The sequence below is a fragment of the Dermacentor albipictus genome, chromosome 1 (genome assembly GCF_038994185.2).
Source record: "Dermacentor albipictus isolate Rhodes 1998 colony chromosome 1, USDA_Dalb.pri_finalv2, whole genome shotgun sequence".
Taxonomy (NCBI): Eukaryota; Metazoa; Arthropoda; class Arachnida; order Ixodida; family Ixodidae; genus Dermacentor; species Dermacentor albipictus.
The window spans coordinates 257395633-257415624 of NC_091821.1; the positions used below are offsets into that span (position 1 = coordinate 257395633).

Genomic DNA, 19992 nt, shown 5'->3' on the forward strand with positions numbered 1-19992 from the left:
TCATGTGCTTACTAGAGAGTGACAGCATCAGGCGATATGGTTTCAGCCCGTGTTGATATAAAACATAGTTCTGCATCACTCAGGGAAATTTGCAATGACACTCAGGGAAATCCTGGAAAACTCAGGGAATTTGGAAATGTCAACTTGGTAGACACCCTGAGAAACGTATCAATGGAGTTCTACTGTAATCATTTTGTGTTTTTGGCATGTAAACTGCAGAATTTAAAGTGCCATGCATTCAAAAGTTTGGGGAGGGGGCCGAGAACAATTAGCTGAAAGGCCACAATTGTCTCAATTTTCTATGTAGCACCTGTTGTAAATGTAAAAGACACAGTGGGTCACTTCATCAAGACTTTCCTGTGTTTTTAAAAAATTCTCTGGGCATGACTTGAACATTCCATTATCTATCTTACAAAGCTTGGCAGAGTGCACACTAGTGACAGTGTATAATGTGTAATTTCAAATGCTGTGACTCATGTTATTACATCTGAGACAATGTTTTTTTTTTTGTGTGTGTGTGTCACAGATTAATCATGCAAGTTGATGCACTAGATGAATACTATACTGTTGAACACCTATATAACGAAGTGCGTGGGACCTGCAAAGATTTCGTTGTGCAGGTCACTTTGTTGTCAAGATCGCGCACCGCACCAGTCACAATAGAGCATTTTAAGCATTTTCAACAACAGAAGGCCTTTATTTAACATGAATTCAAAAGAGACTGGGTGAAATTAGTCAATTCTCTTTTGTGCACACGATGGAATGTGTGATTGCAACTGAAATATTATGCCAAGGTATGGCGAAACGTGGGCGCTACGAAAGGTACTACAGAAAGCCAAATGCTACTTCCGCCTCCCTAACCATCAGACTTCTTGGTTTGTTTACAGGCTCTTCATCACCGCTGCCTTCATTCATGCTCTTGTCCTTTCTGCACTAGATTACTTTGAAGTAGGGGTGTGCGAATATTGAAATTTTCGAATACGAATCGAATACGAATAAGGCAAAAAACTGTATTCGAATATCGAATCGAATATCGAATATATGTGTAGTATTAAAAAATTGCAAAATGAGGTAACAATAGCTTCATTACCCTTTTAAAAATAATATTGCATTTTACGAGGCTGCTTCAGGTTAAAGAGGCACTCATTATAGGTAATGCACTCAGGTAATGTCAGGTAATGCTCTGTCAGGTAAACACTTGTTACAGATTATCGATAAGGAAAATATACTGCTCAACATGTTCAGAAAGTAAGGGCTCTCTATGCACTGTGACAACATTTGTCCAGGTAACATTTTCTAGGTGCATATTTTATTGCGCATACTTACAAAGCCCGAAAGTACATCATATATTGTTATGAAAGAGCCCTGGAATAAAGCCTGGTAAAAAAAAATCGAAACTGATCATGTCTCACGGGCCTGATGCAGATAGACTAGAACAGAGCGTACACATTCATAGTAAGGTTCGTTACAGCACTTAAGATCACAGTGCTGTAACACTATGTCGTCGTTTTGTACCTTCTTTTGTCCCTGCTTTGTGTTGCGCTGTAACGAACCTTACTATGAATCCCAACAAACTGGCCCAACTTGCCATCTTGATGCAGAGCATACAGATAATGAGCGGATCATGTGAAGCTCTCAGTGAATAAACATGTTTTAGGAGAATGTTGAGCAAGCATATAATTCGTTAATTGCTAAATTATTCACAGTCTGTCCGAATATTCGCCATTTCGACCATTATTCGGCCGTCCTCGAATATTCGGGAATTTACAAATATGCATTTCTCGAATCGAATACGCTTCGAATAAGGAAAATATTCGATTCGTATTCGAAATTTCGAATATTCGCACACCCCTGCTTTGAAGATGTCATTGGATGTAAGTTACGTGCATCATCACATCGGCATCAACTGCAATGTATTCATCAGCCATCGCGCAACAAAGCAACATACAAGTTAAGCGATTCCTGGAACACTGCCGCAGGACTTGACACCCAGTAACGTTGGCACGTTCAAGTGCATCGCCACAGAGAGTGGAGAGCGCAGCTCAGTGGTGTCTGTGGAAAGCAGTAGCGGCAACGCTACGTCACGTTTGTTGTAAAGAAACAATTCAGCTGTCTGTAATGCTCAAATTTAGCTACAGGCAAATTTGTTGTGTGGTCTTCGTTATAGAGGCGTTCACAATGCATGTGAAAGATAGGACTTCAGCCAAGACATAAATAATCCTTCATTACACAGGTCATTGCATTATAGAGGTGTCCAACTGTAGTTATCCTTGAAAGTGATCCTTATGGTATAGCTATCCTTGAAAAGAAAAGTGTACAATCATTGCATTATAGCAATACTAACATATTGGGCAAAAACTTGCAGGTTAACAAAGAAGCTTGAGAAAAAATTGAAAGACTGCACCAGAAATAATGTAATGAAAAATTATACCCATAACATTGAGAGACAGGAAGACAGTGGTTTGAATTGGAGAACAAGTAAGGGTAGCCAATATTCTAGTGGACATAATGCGGGAGGAGTTGGATGGGACATGGAATGCATAGAGCAGATAACCTATATTCTGTTAAATGGTTGCCAAGAGGTAAGTGCAGTTGGGGACGGCAGATAATTGGGTGGTGCGAGGAAATAAGGAAATTGCAGGCACAAGGTACAGTCAGCTGACGCAAGTCTGATGATGATAATGATGATAGTTATGGCAAGCGTGTGTACTTGTACAGTCAAACCTCATTGTAACGTCGTCGCATCCCACACAAAAATGCCTTCATTATATGCAATATTCATTATAAGCTACCAACTGATATCGGCAAGAAACATTTTACATTTACTTTGTTCTATCTGATAGGTTGTTATATCTGTGTTTCCTTATATTGGAATTTGGCTGTTTATCGGAGAACAGTGCATCAATTTATACCTTTCAGGTGGAGGAACAAACAACTTGCAGGTGACTTAGTCTGTGCTCACTAACAAAGATAGCAGCTGGTTTCAAGTATGTTGCAAAGCACCAAGACATCGGGAACTCCTAAAGATGAGATTGTAGGAGTTAATGTCTCATAGTTTCACAGTAGGCTGAAGGACACCATAGTGAAGGGAGGCAGAACAATTTTAACCACTTAAAGCTGTATTTTCTAATCTATTTCATTACTGTCCCACCCCGTTAATTGTAATTGTCCCACCCCATTTCCTCACTGTCTTGGACGTGGCTCGGATGCTGTCAGCACTGAGATAGATCGGCCGAGCAGTATCCAAGCCAGTGAGGAAGCACAAAAGCAATGGATAATGAAATGGATTGTTAAAAAATTTGACTCCTGAGGTTATTTAATGTGAATCCAAAGCATGGTACACAAGCATTTTTGTGAACTTCCCCAAAACTTATAGCTGTTATAATGTTTAACGAAAACGCTAAATAAGTCTGCATTGTCAGATACCCTTTTGTAGGCCTGTTAGGGTTGCCACATTCCCGGTTTTCTACCAGTACAAATGGTTATTACCTCACAGTGCTGGCCACTAGTTTGACTCCCACACTGGCATTCCATTGGCTGGTTTCCTGGTTCTTTCTAAATTGGCACATAACTTGAATTTCAAGTGAACTAATTTCAATTCCTTAAGCTGTTCACTCCATCGTGAGACTGTCATATTATCTGAAGTGTCGAGACATAGCAGTCCCTCCTTTCACTTATTTTTATCTTTTGAGCTTTCTCCTATGAATCCAAGTGCTACTTATACTTCTCCTCTATACGTCTTCTTGGCAGCTGCACACTATTGGTGCTTATTACGTCACCTGGCACAACCAGTTTGGACAACACCAGCGGAATGGACGCTCATTATTTGTTCTCGTGCCTCCAAACATCTCTGGGTTACAGAAGTGATGCTCAGTGGGCTGTTAGCTTTACCCACTGCTCTCTTTAAACATAATTTGTATCAGACGTTGTATAGTCTTTCAATAAATTTCAATCATGCATAGTTAGTGCATGACGTATCGCCATTTTATTTTCTTTGTAGATGTAGCGCTTGACTGGGAATCTGACGGTCCACAGTTAGAATCCTGATGAAGTGTTGCGTGGCTTTTTTTAAGGGAAGGTTTCGTATGTGTCGGTTGTCTGGTCTGTCTGCCTTTCTGTGGGTCGGTCGGTAACTGGTTGTGTTTTTGCCAAGTAGATTCGCATTTACTTTTTAAAAAAGTGTGTCCTGATGCTTTAACCATTAGGCCACACCTCTCTCTCTCTCTCTCTCTCTCTCTCTCTCTCTCTCTCTCTCTCGCCTGTAAAGCACAAACCGCATCTCCACAACTGCCATGCTAACCCCACCTTGCACTTTCAGATGGTCTCCACGTTGACTATGATGATTACTCTTAGGATACGGAACATACCCACAATGAGGGATTGGCCAAGATTTCTATTGTTTTATGAAGTCCTTATTGTAAAAAAATTCTCCCCCCCCCCCCCTTTTTTTTTTCCGGTGTTCTTTTTTAAATCCTCAGCAAAGGTAACAACCCTAAACCATATCTGCATTTATGTGGCAAAAAAATGTACCTTACTACAGGGAGATTGGAGGTTGAAATTTACATTTGGATTTCATGCACGAGCTGCAGTCCAGACATTGCATGCAGATTATGTTGCAGAAAAGACATACCGGAACCTTTCTTAAAATTCCTGTTTGTGCTTGTTGCTGCCAATACACAGGTATGGACATTGGGCGCGCAGTCTTCAACTCTGTGCTACACAATCTCTATTTGGGATCGTGTGTGCTCTGTGGCAATCCTGGAAAACAGCCGGGTTCTCCTGACAGGTTCTGCTGGCTGCAATGGGGTCACACCACTTCAGGCCTTCGACTTGACCACGCAAGTTTTGCTTTCATTTTATTATATATATTGCCAGCGTTGCTATGAAAGGATGCTTGGAGCATCATTCAGTACATATTTTAAGTTTCTTTTAAGTTTCTTGATGAGGAATGATAATAAATCATTCCTCATCAAGATTAGAGGTAGCTGTGCTGTTGCTGCTAAATTTTTGTCAACTCACAAGACAAACATGATTTTGTGAACCGGTGAGCAAGTGTTATTTGGTGTTTCGGTAACTTAAAGCTGAGATAATGCCATCATAATCATCATCATCAGCTGATTTTATGTCCACTGCAGGACGAAGACCTCTCCCTACGATCTATAGTTACCCCTGTCCTGTGCCAACCGATTCCAACTAGCGCCCACAAATTTCTTAATTTCATCACCCCACGTAGTCTCCTGTCGTCCTCGACTGCGCTTCCCTTCTCTTGACACCCATTCTGTAATCCTACTGGTCCACCGGTTATCTAACCTGCGCATTACATGACCTGCCCAGCTCCATTTTTCTCTCTTAATGTCAATTAGAATGTCGGCTGTACCCGTTTGCTCTCTTATCCAAACCGCTCTCTTTCCGTCTTTTAACGTTATGCCTAGCATTCTTCATTCCATCGCTCTTTGCACGGTCCTTAACTTGTTCTCAAGCTTCTTTGTCAGTCTCCAAGTCTCTGCCCCATATGTCAGCACCGATAAAATGCACTGATTGTACACCTTCCTTTTCAGTGATAATGGTAAGCTTCCAATCAGGAGCTGGCAATGTCTGTCGTATGCGCTTCAAGCCAATGTTATTCTTCTGTGAATTTCCTTCTCATGATCAGGGTTCTCGGTGAGTAATTGACCTAGGTAAACATACTCCTTCACAGACTCTAGAGGCTGACTGACGATCCTGAACTCTTGTTCCCTTGCCCGGCTATTCATGATTATCTTTGCCTTGATGTAATAGCCCTGCAGAAACCCACAAGGTGGAGAGTAGTAATTAATTAGGGGAAAATGAGACATCCACCCAATCGTAGCAATTGCTACAAAGGAAACCCATATGTTACACAAGACGTGTATTGTGTGTATTATGTATTTATGCATTTTGTACCCCACTCCTGCTCACAACCTTTCCAGGCTAGCAGTATTGCTGAAATAAATAATTAAATAAATAAATAAATGACAAGGATGAACCATGGTGCTTGCGAAAAGAAAGATCGAGACCAACACTCATGCAGAGCTCTCGTCAACGTGGAGCTCATTGTAACACAGGCAGACGATACTTGCTGTGTGCCGGAAGTCTTTAGTGTAGTGATAAATCGTCCTTGTGCATTCTCTTTCTGTTACTTTCCTTTTATAGAAAGAAATTAACTAATATTCCAACTATTACGAACATTTGTTCTCCGTAAAGCTGGAAAAATTATCAATGACGTGCCCTTGGCAGCCAGTCAGATAGCTCGCTCATTTGTCATCATATGGTCACCTCGCGTCGCCTGGTCAAGATTGGCTCAAAACTCAGCTAAGTGGCATGCTGCGATCAGTAGTGATGTACGTTTTTAAAACCTTATAATAAATTACACACTTTACACAGAGCACTTAGGTGTGTCAATTAATGATGAGAAGGACTTACCCTAATGACTCAGTATGTTTGTGCAAAATTGTCAAAATAATTTCAGGGTCCCTTAAACACTGGCCATTAAGTTGAAAACATGGCAGAGCACAGAAAAACTGTCTGCTGCTTGCACTGTATGGAGTAAATCGAGTAACTACAGTATAACTCGTTTTTTTACACAGCAAAGTCACGTTGTGAAGGTCTCTACAGCCATCAGAATCTGATATACCTCTATAATCCGTATAGTATTTCTAGCAATCATGTGAAAGCTGTGTTATTGAGGCTTAGTTGGATATTCCATGCTCCTGGTAAAAGTCGTGCAAGATTCCAATAGGAACAGCTAGTGTCATACATTATCATTATTTGCGATGTGATGTGGGCTTCGCTTTGAGTGGCGATGCCCAGCAGATTCAGCTGATGATGTCGTTATGGCATTGTGTGCTGGACAGCTTGTAAGTTGCCAGCTTGCATGTTGTGCAGCCGCCTGTGTGATGTCTTGTTTGCCTCTATTGTACAGCTGTTACGATTTGGTTTGAGGAGCAGGCTTAATTGTGAGACTCAGAGATGCCTCCGAGGGCAGCAAGCAAGGAATGGCAACAATCACAGCGCACAAACATTTATTAAAACATACAAAATGCAAGTACACGGACACAGGGCATGGGGGTAAGCAAGACCAAGCGTCCCTAGAAAGGGTTCAGACCGATGACCACAGCGCACTCACAGTTTGGCTGGTGTCCTACGAAGCTGGCGTGGTGCGTCGCTCGATGAACTGCTTGAGCGGAGATGGCAGGTGAGCTCTCGCAGACTGTCGTTCGTCGTCTCATTCACGAGAACGGACGACGTATCTTTAAAAAATTTCTTCGTGCATTGCCGTTTGATCAGGCCCCTCCGGCAGCTGGCGTGGTGTGTTGCTCTATGAACTGCATGAGCGGAGACCGCCGGCGAGCTCTCGCAGACTTGTTCGTCGGCTGGTTGACGGGAGCAGAAGACATGTCGTTAAGAGGTCTCCTTGTGCGTTGGCACTCGGCCGGGTCCCTCTGACAGCTGTTGGCCTCCCAAACATTGACATCCAAACCAACATAACTTCGTTGCTCCACTTCTCAGCTCTATCTGCCTTGCTGTCATGGACTCTTCTATGGAATTCCTCAATTCATTGTTTCCTTCTTAATTTATTCTTTTGCTACGCCACGAGCATACATGCAGAGAGGCATTGTCCTTGTTGTGGAGGATGCAGGCACCACAGTGCACATGCTTCCATGTTTTCAACACCACTTCATCGTCATCCAGACATCTCTTGGCACTTCACCGCAATGGTGCTTTTAAAGAGTGATGTCCTCAATGAAATGCCAATAGGTTTTAGCTTTCGTAAACTGATTGAAGGTGGCACTTTGGTGGTGGAATTGCCAGCAAATCAAGCAAGGCAAGCTTAGCCTACTGCTAACATCATCCTCCTACTTTTGCTTCAACCAATGCATCCCTTTTGAGCTCTTGATGATATGTCTAATTCCTTCTGGCATCAAATGCTGCATGCCATGCAATCCTGGTGTGTCGACTTTTAAAGGATTCTGGCCAAACTTTGGTTGAGGACTAACACTGTCACTTGTGTGTACATGCGCCTTCCAAACTCAGCTTTTTGTTTCTGTTTTGCAGGGGACTCCATATCACTGCACTGGGGACAAGTCACCGTAATGGTGCTGGCGTGCTGCATGTGTATCCTGAGTCTCCAATAGAGCTGCTGTCCTGTGGATACGACACATTCATACGCCTGTGGGATTTACGATGCGCTACTAAATGGCAAGTTTTCATTTGAATTTGAGCAGTCTGGAGCTTTGTCATTAACTTAGCCATAATGATCTCTTTTCTGACTACTCAGCGAGTGTTGATTTGCAGTGTTTCTATATTTTTAAAATTTTATATGTCACAAAAGTATTGTGACATGAAATACTGTAGCTTTATCGTTGATCTTGTAGCACGCAGAACTGATTAGTAAATTCAGCTGAAATATATTGTTGGTTATGCTCATATCAGAGGCTTGCAGTATGCACTTGCGATTTGCCACCACGTAATCCAAAACCTATGCTAGGGCCTCCCACACATTGACGAAAAACTGTGAAAGAAATAGATTGAACATTATTTAGAGCAGACAAGTTTTTGGTCGCTGTCCTTGCTGGTGGCCTGCTCAGTCCAGGAAGCCATGATGGCCGGCTGCCTTGCCCTTTTCACCAGCTGGCGCTGGTCATCAGGGTTGAGGTTGGTGAGCTGGGTCTCCCACTGCTCTGGTGAGGGCGGAGGATAGGGAGGATGTTGGTCTTTCAGTTGCATTCCCATATCATGTGGTGAAAGAAAAAAAAGCATGCATATGTCTATTTGTTCTGGCTTTTGATACATGCTGTACATGTATTAAGTTAATGGGTTTGCAGCTTGACATTCCTGTGTCCTTCAGCTAGGTTGGAAACCCCCGACGATCCTTGCGCGTTGTGCTACAAGCAAGCATCTTGCGCTCCAACAAGTGTACAAACAAGGATGTCGACGTGTAAAAATTGTCTAAATAAATTATGTAGCCTTGATCTAGGTAGTCCTCTGCCAGCCGCGTCACAACATCGAATACCAGCCCACGTGCGCTTGGTGCTTCACGCTTTCCCGTTTATACACTGAACTGAACAGTGTAACCAGATTTCGGGTCCACCAAAACCCACAATTTATATCCCCGTTTGATAACTTTGTCCCACATGTACTGTCTAATTCCGGATCTGCCTTTGGACTTTACCATCCTCTCATCAACGGAGAGGCTCCGATCAGGTTGAAAAAAATTGGGCGGATGAGGCGTTGATGTGCTTCAGCAGCGAAGCTACGCGATGCAGCTTGCCATGGGATGCGGCAGTTGTCTTCTCAGGGTCGGACACACTGAGGAATGCAAGCAACGCTTTGAATCGATTTCTTGGCATTACTGAAGGTGGAAGAAGACCAGAAAATAATATCCGCGTGTTCCAGTAGCAGTGCAAGCGCGGCACTTGTACAATACCCATGTAAATGAGAAGTCCGATAAACTTGTTCATCTCATCGGGAGTCACTTCTTTCCACTCTCTCACTGTATGACTGCTTCTCCAAAATATGCATCCGCGCATATTTATTAGTCATGTTGCATATCTCGGTGATTATTTCTGCCGTGAAGAACAGCGCGAAGAAGTCGACGGCTCTTGCGAAGCGCCGCGCGGCACTGCGAAGCGCAATGCCGAGGTCAACTCCCGGCCGTCTTCTCGCACAAAACTCCACTCTTTGTGCCGCCGCTGACAAGTGGTCCTGTCCAAACGATGTTGACACCCTGCAGATAAGAACTGTGACCTTTAGAACACGCCGTATGTCTTTAGATCTATCGCGGCCACGATAAAATGGCTCGGAGTGGAAAACGACTGTAATCCTAAGTACGCCGAAACAACATCAACTTCCCCCGCAGGTCCCTCGGTGGAAGGCTGACTCAGCCGATTGGGAACGGTACAGACCTCTTACTCATATGATGTTGACTGAGATGTCAGGTATAACCATAGATGATGCTGTTGCATATTTTACAGCTTTTATACTTGGTGCCGCCTGTAAATGTATTACTCAAGCGAGTGGTGTGGGTTCCAAGCGGCGCGTTCCCTGGTGGAATGATGCATGTAGGCAAGGACAGAGGAACCAGAATAAAGCGTGAGCGCTGCTTCGCGATTTGCCAACAGCAGAAAACCTGGAAAGCTTTAAGCATGTCAAATTCCAGGCAAGGAGAACGCGCCGACAAGAAAGACGAGAGAGTTGGGCAGAGTTTATATCAAGCATTACTCGTACACAGTTGAGAGAAAAGTCGGGAATAGAGTGAAGAAAGTTAATGGGCAACAAACGTATTCCCTGCCTTTAGTAAATAGCCACGGAGAAAGCCTGGAAGATCAAGCCAACTTTCTTGGTGCACATTTTGAACACATATCGAGCTCCTCACACTACTCCGAAACCTTCCTAAAGTACAAGACGCGAATAGAACAGCAAAAGTTAAAAAGAAAATGTGCAAAAAGTGTGGCGTACAACAAACCTTTCTGCATAGCAGAATTGCAGGCAGCACTGAATTGTTGTAATACATCTGCCCCAGGTTCAGACCGCGTAACATATGAGATGTTGAAACAACTACTTTCTGAAACACAAAAAACCCTCCTTTCCCTTTCCAACGTTATATGGTTTTCCGGCGAGCTCCCTTCTGTTTGGAAGGAGGCTATTATAATTCCAATTCTGAAGCACAGAAAGGATCCTTCCTCTGTATCAAGTTACAGACCTATAGCATTAACAAGTTGCCTCTGCAAAGTATTCGAAAAAATGATTAACTGTCGCCTACTACACTTCCTCAAATCAAACAAATTGCTCGGCCCGTACCAGTGTGGGTTTCGGGAGGGCCGATCCGCCAGTGACCATCTCATACATATTGAGGCACGTATCCATGAAGCTTTTGTTCATAAGCAGTTTTTCTTATCTGTATTCCTTGATATGGAGAAAGCCTATGATACTATGTGGCCGTTTGGGATATTGAGAGACTTAATGTCATTATTTTTTAATTCACATTGTTCACGGGTACTAATTTCTAATTAATGTGTTTTGTCAGGATGATTCTTACTCTCACACTTAGGTACACACGGTAATATGTTCAATGTTATCGAAAGTTATCTGTCTAATCATACATTCCGTGTTGGAGTGGGCAATGTTCTGTCACGGAAATTTGGACAGGAAACTGGAGTGCCGCAGGGCGGGGTGCTCAGATGCACGCTCTTTGCAGTAAAAATGAATTCTCTTCGTCTACACATACCACGTAACATCTTCTATTCAACATATGTTGACGATGTGCAGATAGGATTTCAATCAAGTTCTCTCGCAATCTGTGAGCGACAGGTCCAGCTTGGTCTTAACGCGGTCTCCAAATGGGCTGATGAGAACGGATTCAGGCTGAACCCACAAAGAAGCACCTGTGTCGTTTTCTCTAGAAGAAGAGGCCTGCACCCTGATCCTGAAATTGTGTTGCATGGTTAGCGTCTGCCTGTAAACAGGGAACATAAATTTTTAGGCATAATTTTAGACGCGAAATTAACCTTTGTACAGCACATAAAGTATCTTAAAAACAAATGTATGAAAACAATGAATATATTAAAAACTCACAACCTGGGGCAGTAATAGGAAATGTCTCATGAACTTGTATAAAAGCCTCATACGTACACAACTAGACTATGGAGCCGTAGTTTACCAGTCGGCTACTGCAACTGCTCTGAAGATGCTAGACCCTGTCCACCACTTAAGAGTTCGCCTATCCACTGGCGCCTTTAGAACTAGCCCAGTGGAAAGCCTTTACGTTGAATCGGATGAGTGGTCACTTCATCTGCAGAGAACATATTCGTCTTTCATGTATTTTCGGAGAGTGATTGCAAACAGTCAGCACCCCACGTATTCCACTATAAACGATTTGTTCAGTTCACAACTTTTTCACAACCGGCCCACATTGGCACAACCTTTCTCACTGCGTGTTAGAGACATAGCTGAAGAAACAAGGGTTCCACTGCTTGAATACCACCTAATGCCCCCTGCTGTATGGCCCCCACCGTGGCAGTGGAAACCTATACACTGTGATACATCTTTTGTAGCTGTTACAAAGGGCGCACCTGTCGCACATGTCCGAATGTACTTCCTCGAATTACAGCACAAATACTCCTCTCCTGAATTTTTTACAGATGCATCGAAGTGTTATTCTGGCATGTCTTACGCAGCGGTCGGTCCATCCTTTTCGGATGCCGGTGTTTTGCACCCAAACACAAGTACAGTAAACTCCCGTTAAGATAAACTCGCTTAAGAACCGTCGGTTAAGATGAACAGTGGAATTAGCTTGTTTGGTTTCCCATAGAGTCAATGCAAAAAAAAATCCGCCTAATATGAACACTGCACACGCGCTAATCGGTTAATGTGAGCTTTCATGGCCGGCCGCGCCTTACCCGCGCAGCTTTACTCGACCATCCGAGCAGCACTTTAAGGGAAAGAAAGGAAAGAAAAAAATGAAAGGTTTTCTGCGTCGTCGACCATCTGTGCGACGCGGGGAGACGGAGAGACCTAACCACCTCGTTGTTTCTGCGAAGGTTTCGCTGCTCCTCCGCTCCTCCTCTCCCACCCTTCCTCAGTCACTCCTCTGTCTCCTCCCGGCCCGGCTACAAGAATTAGCCGCGCCCTCAAGTTCATTCTCTCCTTTGCCTCCCCATCGCCGGACCCTCCCCCTCTGCCCTGCACAGCGCTGATGCGATGAGCCCTTCATACGAGGCATTTTCAGTGCTGTGCTGCTCCCCTTCCCCCCCACCGCAGCACCTCCCACAATATCTCTCCTCTTTGTCGCCGCAGCAGGTTCGCGTCTCGCTGGCTTTCTCCGAACTTGCAGACTGCAGGGAGGATACAGGACGCAGAGAGAGAGAGAGAGAGAGACCAAGTGCAGCCTGGCCAGTAAAGCCAGCGAAACTAAAGAAAAAAAAAGGCAAAGAGAAAAAGTGAGAAGAAAAAGCAGCCAATGCTGTTTCTCAATGGTGATTACGTGATAGTACCATCATGCCAGTGCTACCAACCTCCGCGCCTTTGCTGACCTCCAACTATGCCAACTACGCAGTAGGCATATCCCTTCTTCGTGGCATGCGTGCGCGCCATGTCCCGCTGTCTCCTGCCAGTCCGTTCACTGTTGCATTGTGGTGTGCGTTGTTTGTTTGCTGCTGCTGACGATGACAGCATGGATGTTGTGCCTGAATCTGCACAAGTGACCTGCAGTGCAGCTGACGCTTTCCTGGATACTTTAGTGCAGTTTTTTGAACAATGCAAGGGCACTGAGAAATATCTTAGAAAATTAAATGAGATGTCTGCATTCATAGCAGCCAGGCGATTTTCTCGACAGGCACAAAAACAAATAACAGACTGGGTAACAGTCAACAGTGCAATAAATGCTTATATTGCAGAAGGATCGACATTTGGGCGAGTTGGTACTGGTTGAACATCTTGAAGGGGCAGCGCAATAAGACGATGACAGAAGGCAGGAAACACACAGGACAGCGCTGACAAAAATCTGGAATTTGCATTGGGTCCAAGATTGCACCAGTACTAACTAACATTTTCCGAAGTAGCATAGACAGAAATATAGAAAGTAACCTAGATGACTGAACATTGAAAGTGCTAAGATATGTTGATGATTTCCTGATCTTTGTGAAGAGTACTAATTTCCAACAAATGGTTCATAATATACTTCAAATATTCCACAAATGTGGCTCAGGATTAGTTTTCACACATGAAGTGCCGGATAAGAATGAACTACAATTTTTAGATACTAGGCTCAAGCTAACTGATACGCATGTGTGCTGGATGTATTGCCCAAGGTCAGAAAAACCACTTTTAAATTTTCACTCCGCACATTCCAAGGTGGTGAAAAACGGCATTGCTTTTTCGGTTCTATTTTCCGCACTCTCTAAATCGTGTTTTCACAAGACGTCTAAGAGTTTCTTAACGCAACTGGAACGTTTGAGAGCGGTAGGTTTTCGAGAGGATGCTATCCGCATGACAGTACAGAAGCTTGTCAAACGTGTAAAACTAGCAGCACCCACAAGAATGAATAATCCTGAGCATGCCGACAAGAAGAAAAAACTGGTTGTAATTCTATATGTACATAAATTATCACATAATCTCAGGAATATAGCAGGCAGATTTGATATAAAGGTTGTTTTTTCCGCCCCTAACAAGTTGATCAAAATTTGTGGTAAGATCGATAGGAAATTGGCCCAGGCTGCCTCCACTCATGCTGGGAAAGGCTGCACTATTAAGCATTCTTCCCCGTTTGTGCACTGTAGAATGGGAGTCGTTTACCAACTACCATTTTCCTGCGGTCACGTATACATAGGTCAAACAGGTCGCTGCCTCAATATTAGATTATCTGAACATAGGCGCTCACTAACGGGTAATGCCTACTCGCATGTCGCGCGGCATTGCTCTGAGCATGGGTGCACTCCAATATATAAAAACACCACAGTACTTTCCACGCACAAAAATCGGACTACGAGGGAGATTATTGAGGCCTTCTATATCAGAAAAAAAGGGTCGAGTTGTATAAGCATGCCATCGATAAACTTGCATGATAGTGAATTTGAATTTTTAGGCCGCTTCATAACCTAGCATTAGATTAAATGGTGTTTCGTGTTTTTTGCCTACGCACTGATAATGACGCCATGGACGGGAGAGCACGTGGCGATGGGTTGTGTACATAAGTGTGTGTATGCCTTCGAATAAAGTTAGTTGGGAGTTCAGCACTGTCCTGTGTGTTTCCTGCCTTCTGTCATCGTCTTATTGCGCTGCCCCTTCAAGATGCTTATATTGCAGTCATTTTTTCCCTGAAAGGCCACTTCATTCATTTGTTCTCATATACGAGGTATTTGGACATACACTGCATGCTCAAACATCATTCTTAGAAGCAATAGAAGCAATCTTGATTAGACGAACTTCTGATAAGATGAACACTTTTCATGATCCCTTGGAGTTGTCTTAAAGGGAGTCTACTGTATTTTCACAGCAGAGGCCTACGCAATATTGGCTGCCGTTAAACACATTAAAGAATTTAATATCCCAACGGCAGTTATATACACAGACTCTTTGAGCGTCGTAAAGGCTTTGAAAACTGTTAAAAAATATCAAAACCCTGTAATTCTATCTCTTTACTCGGTATTATGCACCACCTATGCATCCAAGCAGAATATAGTGGTATGCTGGGTGCTGGGGCACCGAGAGATTGAAGGAAATGTGTTGGCTGACCAGCTAGCCACATCTGTCCACGCGAACGCTTCCAACTCTTCCACAACTGTCCCTGCAATGGACCTCAAGCCCTCCCTAAGGAAAAAGCTCAGGGCTTACTTGCAGTAATTATGGGATAAAGAAACAGAAAATAAACTACACGTTATCAAGCCGTATCTTGGCAACTGGCCGCCGATATCAAAGAACCGCTGTACAGAAGTAACACTTTGCAGACTTAGGATAGGACACACATACAGTACACATGCATACCTCTTGTCCGGTCGTGATCCACCCACGTGTGATAAATGTGGTGAGCCACTTACCATGCTTCACATGCTGCTGCAATGCACTGAATTAGACGCTAATAGGAAAAAGCATTTTCCATTACCACACCGGCAGCAAATTCCACTCCATCCTCTAATGATCATAGGTATACAACCTCTCTTTAAATATCAATCTTTGTTCCAATTTTTAGAAGATGTACACAGTTTTCATGTTATAGCCCCAGGAAATCTGTAGCATGGCCTCTTAACAGAGGTTTCTGCTGTGGTAGCTGCATTAAAAAAAAACCACCTGCCTCCCACCCAGCCTTTGGCATATCAGATAAAATGGCAACTCCCATAGCAACATAACCTAGAAATCCATCCATACCCTTTTCTGCAACAGACTTGAAGCCATTCCTGCGTAAAAGAACTCGGGAGCTTGTTGGAAATACTTGTGGGATGAGCAAACATTAAATAGGCTCCATGTAATTAAGCCAGTTCTAGGGAACTGGCCATCATTAACAAAGTCACGACCATCTGAAGCCACCTCAGAATAGGGCATACCTGTGGTACACAGTCAACTGGTACCACAGGTACCAGTTGACTGGTGCTTTTAACTGGTGCTGAACCTCCCCTCTGTGGCAGATATGGCGAAAGGCTGACCACACTCCACGTCTTGCTGGCGTGCCGGGAAGCACAAGAAGAGCGAAGATGTCACTTTCCTTTGGCATGCAGACAACATATCCCCTTAAATTTGACACTGTTTCTTGGCTTAGAACCTCTGTTTGAAAGCAAAGTAGTGCTTAACTTCTTACATTATGTTTTACTGCATGTCATTAGCCCGAGAGCTTTGTAGCCTTCCCTCTATCTAGAGGGTATTGCTGCAAGCCTACTGTTTTGTGGAGCACGTGCCTCCAGGCCCTTATGCTCAAGGCTCTTAGTGAGGCAGTAGTACTTGTGGAATCAAGACGTCTTATTTCATGTTTTTTCATTTTAGAATATATTTTATAGTCATCGCTCCCATCACTTGTCCTTGACATTATTTCAATTATTTTACTATTATTTATAATTATTTTACAATTATTTCAACATTATTTTACGTACCTTACAGGGAATATTTTAGGCCTCCATACAGCCACGTTACATCTGACAGTCATCACTCACCACATCATTGACTCTCCCACACCTTTTCTTGGTGCTCTTTGGCCATCCCTGGCTGTTGCGCCAAAAAACCCTACACATTATCATATACCCCTCCCCCCCCCCCCCCCTCGGGTGTTGTCAGCAAAATTTTAATGTTCACAGGTTGGTAGGTATGTAATAGCACAGTGTACAAACACTACCTCACAAGCTGCTGCAGCGCGAGGTCAGGCATGATGCAAGCTCACAACAGCAGGGGCAGTATTCGTGGTCGGTCACTTTCAAGGATACAATCACTTTCGTTAGATTTCATGTGACAAGCACTGCAAACATCAGTGCCTACTGAGTCCATGGTATTCCGTGTAATCCTGTCACCATAGATGCCGGGGAATTTAATGCTAGACACGCGAATGAACGAGAATACAGCCCCAGGCTACACTCTTGGAAACAAAGGAAGCAGATGCTCCCCCCTAATGCATTTATTGTTATTCTTTTCTGGATGTCCTGCTGGCCAAATAATACAGAATAATTTCTGGTGAAGGTTGTGCTAGAGGTTTGGTTATATAAATTTTCCAAGGAGTAACAAATGAACATTATGCCAAGTGGCTTTGGTGAGCTCTGAGGCTTAACTGAGACATGGTTCATCAGCGCCATCCTGTGAACTGAAGCACGTACAAACGAGTGTTTACTGATGCCAGTTCTGTGCTCTGAAGCTAAAGGGGAAACCTTTCACTGGATAGCTTCACACTTGCACATCAGTGTTTAGCGCTTGTTTTCAGCCAACAAACTTATTCCAAGTGAGAAGAGGCACAATGTCGAACATATAAACCTAGAGATTATGGTAGTGTTACTAAAGCACATTAGCAGGCTAGTTGGTTGGGATTCACGGTAACACAGTGCAGCACGACTGGGTGAGGACAGAGTCAAATTCTTCTCTGTCCTTGTCCAGTCATTCTGCGTGCTGCAGTTACTGTTGTAGTTTGACAAATATTTGTAAATGTGCACAATTCAGTGTTTCTTTTTTTACTGAAATATTTGTTGACTTGACTCCATTAGGCACGGATTTTAGCTTGTCTCATTGACGGTTCAGCAGCTTTCCTGGGTATGTTGTGTTTTTCATGCTTGCTGCGCTTGATGTGCCATTGTAAGCAGGAAAGTCTGGTTGTCAAGCATACACTACCTGCTCATAGTGTCAGAACAAATGTGTTAAACGTGTTGCATGGCTGCAGTATCTGGATTGACAAAAAAGCGGCCTATCATGCATCCAGCAAAACCCTGTGAAGCAATGGCTCGCATAATGCGATTGCTGCCTTTCGGACCTTACAGGTGAATGCTACGTCAGTTTCTTCCCATGAAAATTGGGGCTACACACGATCGATACATAAAACAGGCTGTTTGCGAAAAGCTTGTAGTGCCTGTTTCTGCCACTATTGTGCCTATAGTGAAGCCTTAGGTGTCTATTTAGGTGCCTAATACCCACATATTTTAGTGCCTAAAAATTCTGTCTCTATGATGGAGTTTCATGAGTGTACTTTTGATAGCATCAAACAGTCCTATGATGTAACGTATTTGAGTGACAGTAGGAAAGCCCATCACTGCCGTAATCCCATCACCACAGCTTTTCTCCTTTTTCTTCGTTTCTTTTTCTTTTTTTAATTTTGCGCGTGCACCAGCACTCAGACCTCAAGGTTGTTCCTGGGCAAGTTAAGTCAGTTGATTGATTAATTATTAATGTTTAGTGCCCACCGATGCCGCAACGCGTGGACACCAAGGTCGGTGCTCTCAGCCTCGGCATTCTACTCCAGTGGCTGCTGCTTATGGTACGGCCATGCGTGCACTGTGTCTTGCAAGCGATCTGAGACGTGGACAAAGTGCATGCCCATGCAGCCCTCATCTTCAAAGCGATCTGTGATGTGGCCAAAGTACGTGATGTATGCACTGTGCTTTCAATGTTTTGTTCACATTGAAACAAGAGACAGCACGAAAGTCAATTCGCTTGCTGCTGCCACGCTTACTCTCTCCAGCGTTCTGACAGTGAGCTTCCGTGGTCATCGAGCAAGATGTGCTCATGTTTACCTGTGCACCTGACACCATGCTTGTTAATTTAGTTAGTAAGCAAATGTTTGCAAGTTAATATAGCCGATACAACTAATATGCTTACTTCGTATAGCTGTTTACTAATTTGCTATTGCAATTGATGCTTCGCCTTTCGGGCGAAACTGCAACTTTTCATCTATATCGCTAGTCACAAGGACTGGGACGCTAAACTCCCCAAAATGGTGTTTGCTACGTGTCCTGCAGTCAGCTGCTCTACTGGTTTCACTCCGGCTTTTCTGGTTTTTGTCAGAGAAATTTACTTTCCATTGGCTAACATACTTGTGCCACCATCAGTGCAAGTTACCTCCAGTCAATGGGCATAAGGTTCGGAATCACTGAAAGAAAGAAATACTTAGTACAACAGGGTGTCTACCAACCGGGAAAACCGGGAATTCTCAGGGAATTTGAACAGTCTGGAAAAACTCAGGGAAAACTCAGGGAATTTGTGCTTCCATCAGGGAAAATTAGCTGTAACTTTATTGAAAGGGAACGAAAGTCGTGTTAATGCTGGCTCCAGTAACAGAGGAATCGCAACGAATCATTATTGACGCCGTGTCATCGGCACGATGTATTGCCAGAGTAGTTAACGACCGATTTTCTAGACGCCCGATTTTTCGGACATGCCCGATAATTTGCACGGTTTTGCGGCACCACCACGTACTCCATATAGTCAATGTATATTGCCCCGACTGCAGGTCTGAAATGGCATTAATCAAAGCCGCCACCGCCGCTATTTTGATTATCTCGCCGCCTCGAACTGGCACTCGCAGGCAAATCCGCAAATCCGTAACCACCACCGCGGCAACGTCAGGCCTAGCTGCTTCTATGTTCGCTATTAAGCTTCTTGTCGTGCGGTGCCGTGTTTTTCATTGAAAGAATTCGCCGCTATCACCAATGGCACCGACTCCGCCTTTGTAATCCTAGCGATTGGCTTTGAAGCTCGCAGAGCACAGCGCGTTGCGTAAAGCCAGTCTGCGAAAGTTAGCTTCGCCTCGGTACAGTAGTGTTAGGCGGTGAAGCAAAACAAGCGTGGGAAGGGGGCAATTGTCGCGGGACACAGTATACATTACTTAATTACACATGCGTGCACGTCGTCTTCTGTCACAGTACAAGCCCTGATATGCCTAAAAAGCGTACTGGCAGGCCTTCAGAGCTTTTTGAGACGTGCCTGTGGTAATTTTAGCCCTTAAAGGCAGTTAAAGGCATGCATTAACTTTTTCAGACTGCCCGTTTTTTAAATATTTTTTTGCGGCCCCTCGGAAGT

At 43.8% G+C, this 19992-nt stretch overlaps 1 protein-coding gene across 1 annotated transcript in view; it reads left to right on the forward strand.

Moving 5' to 3' along the window:
* Positions 1 to 19992, forward strand: part of LOC139054335 (F-box/WD repeat-containing protein 4) — a 35976-nt gene that overhangs the window by 11183 nt on the left and 4801 nt on the right. The window contains exons 5-6 of the mRNA XM_070531193.1: positions 4681 to 4838; positions 8074 to 8217. Coding sequence (XP_070387294.1) covers positions 4681 to 4838; positions 8074 to 8217 — 302 coding nt within the window. The remainder of the gene's footprint in view (positions 1 to 4680; positions 4839 to 8073; positions 8218 to 19992) is intronic.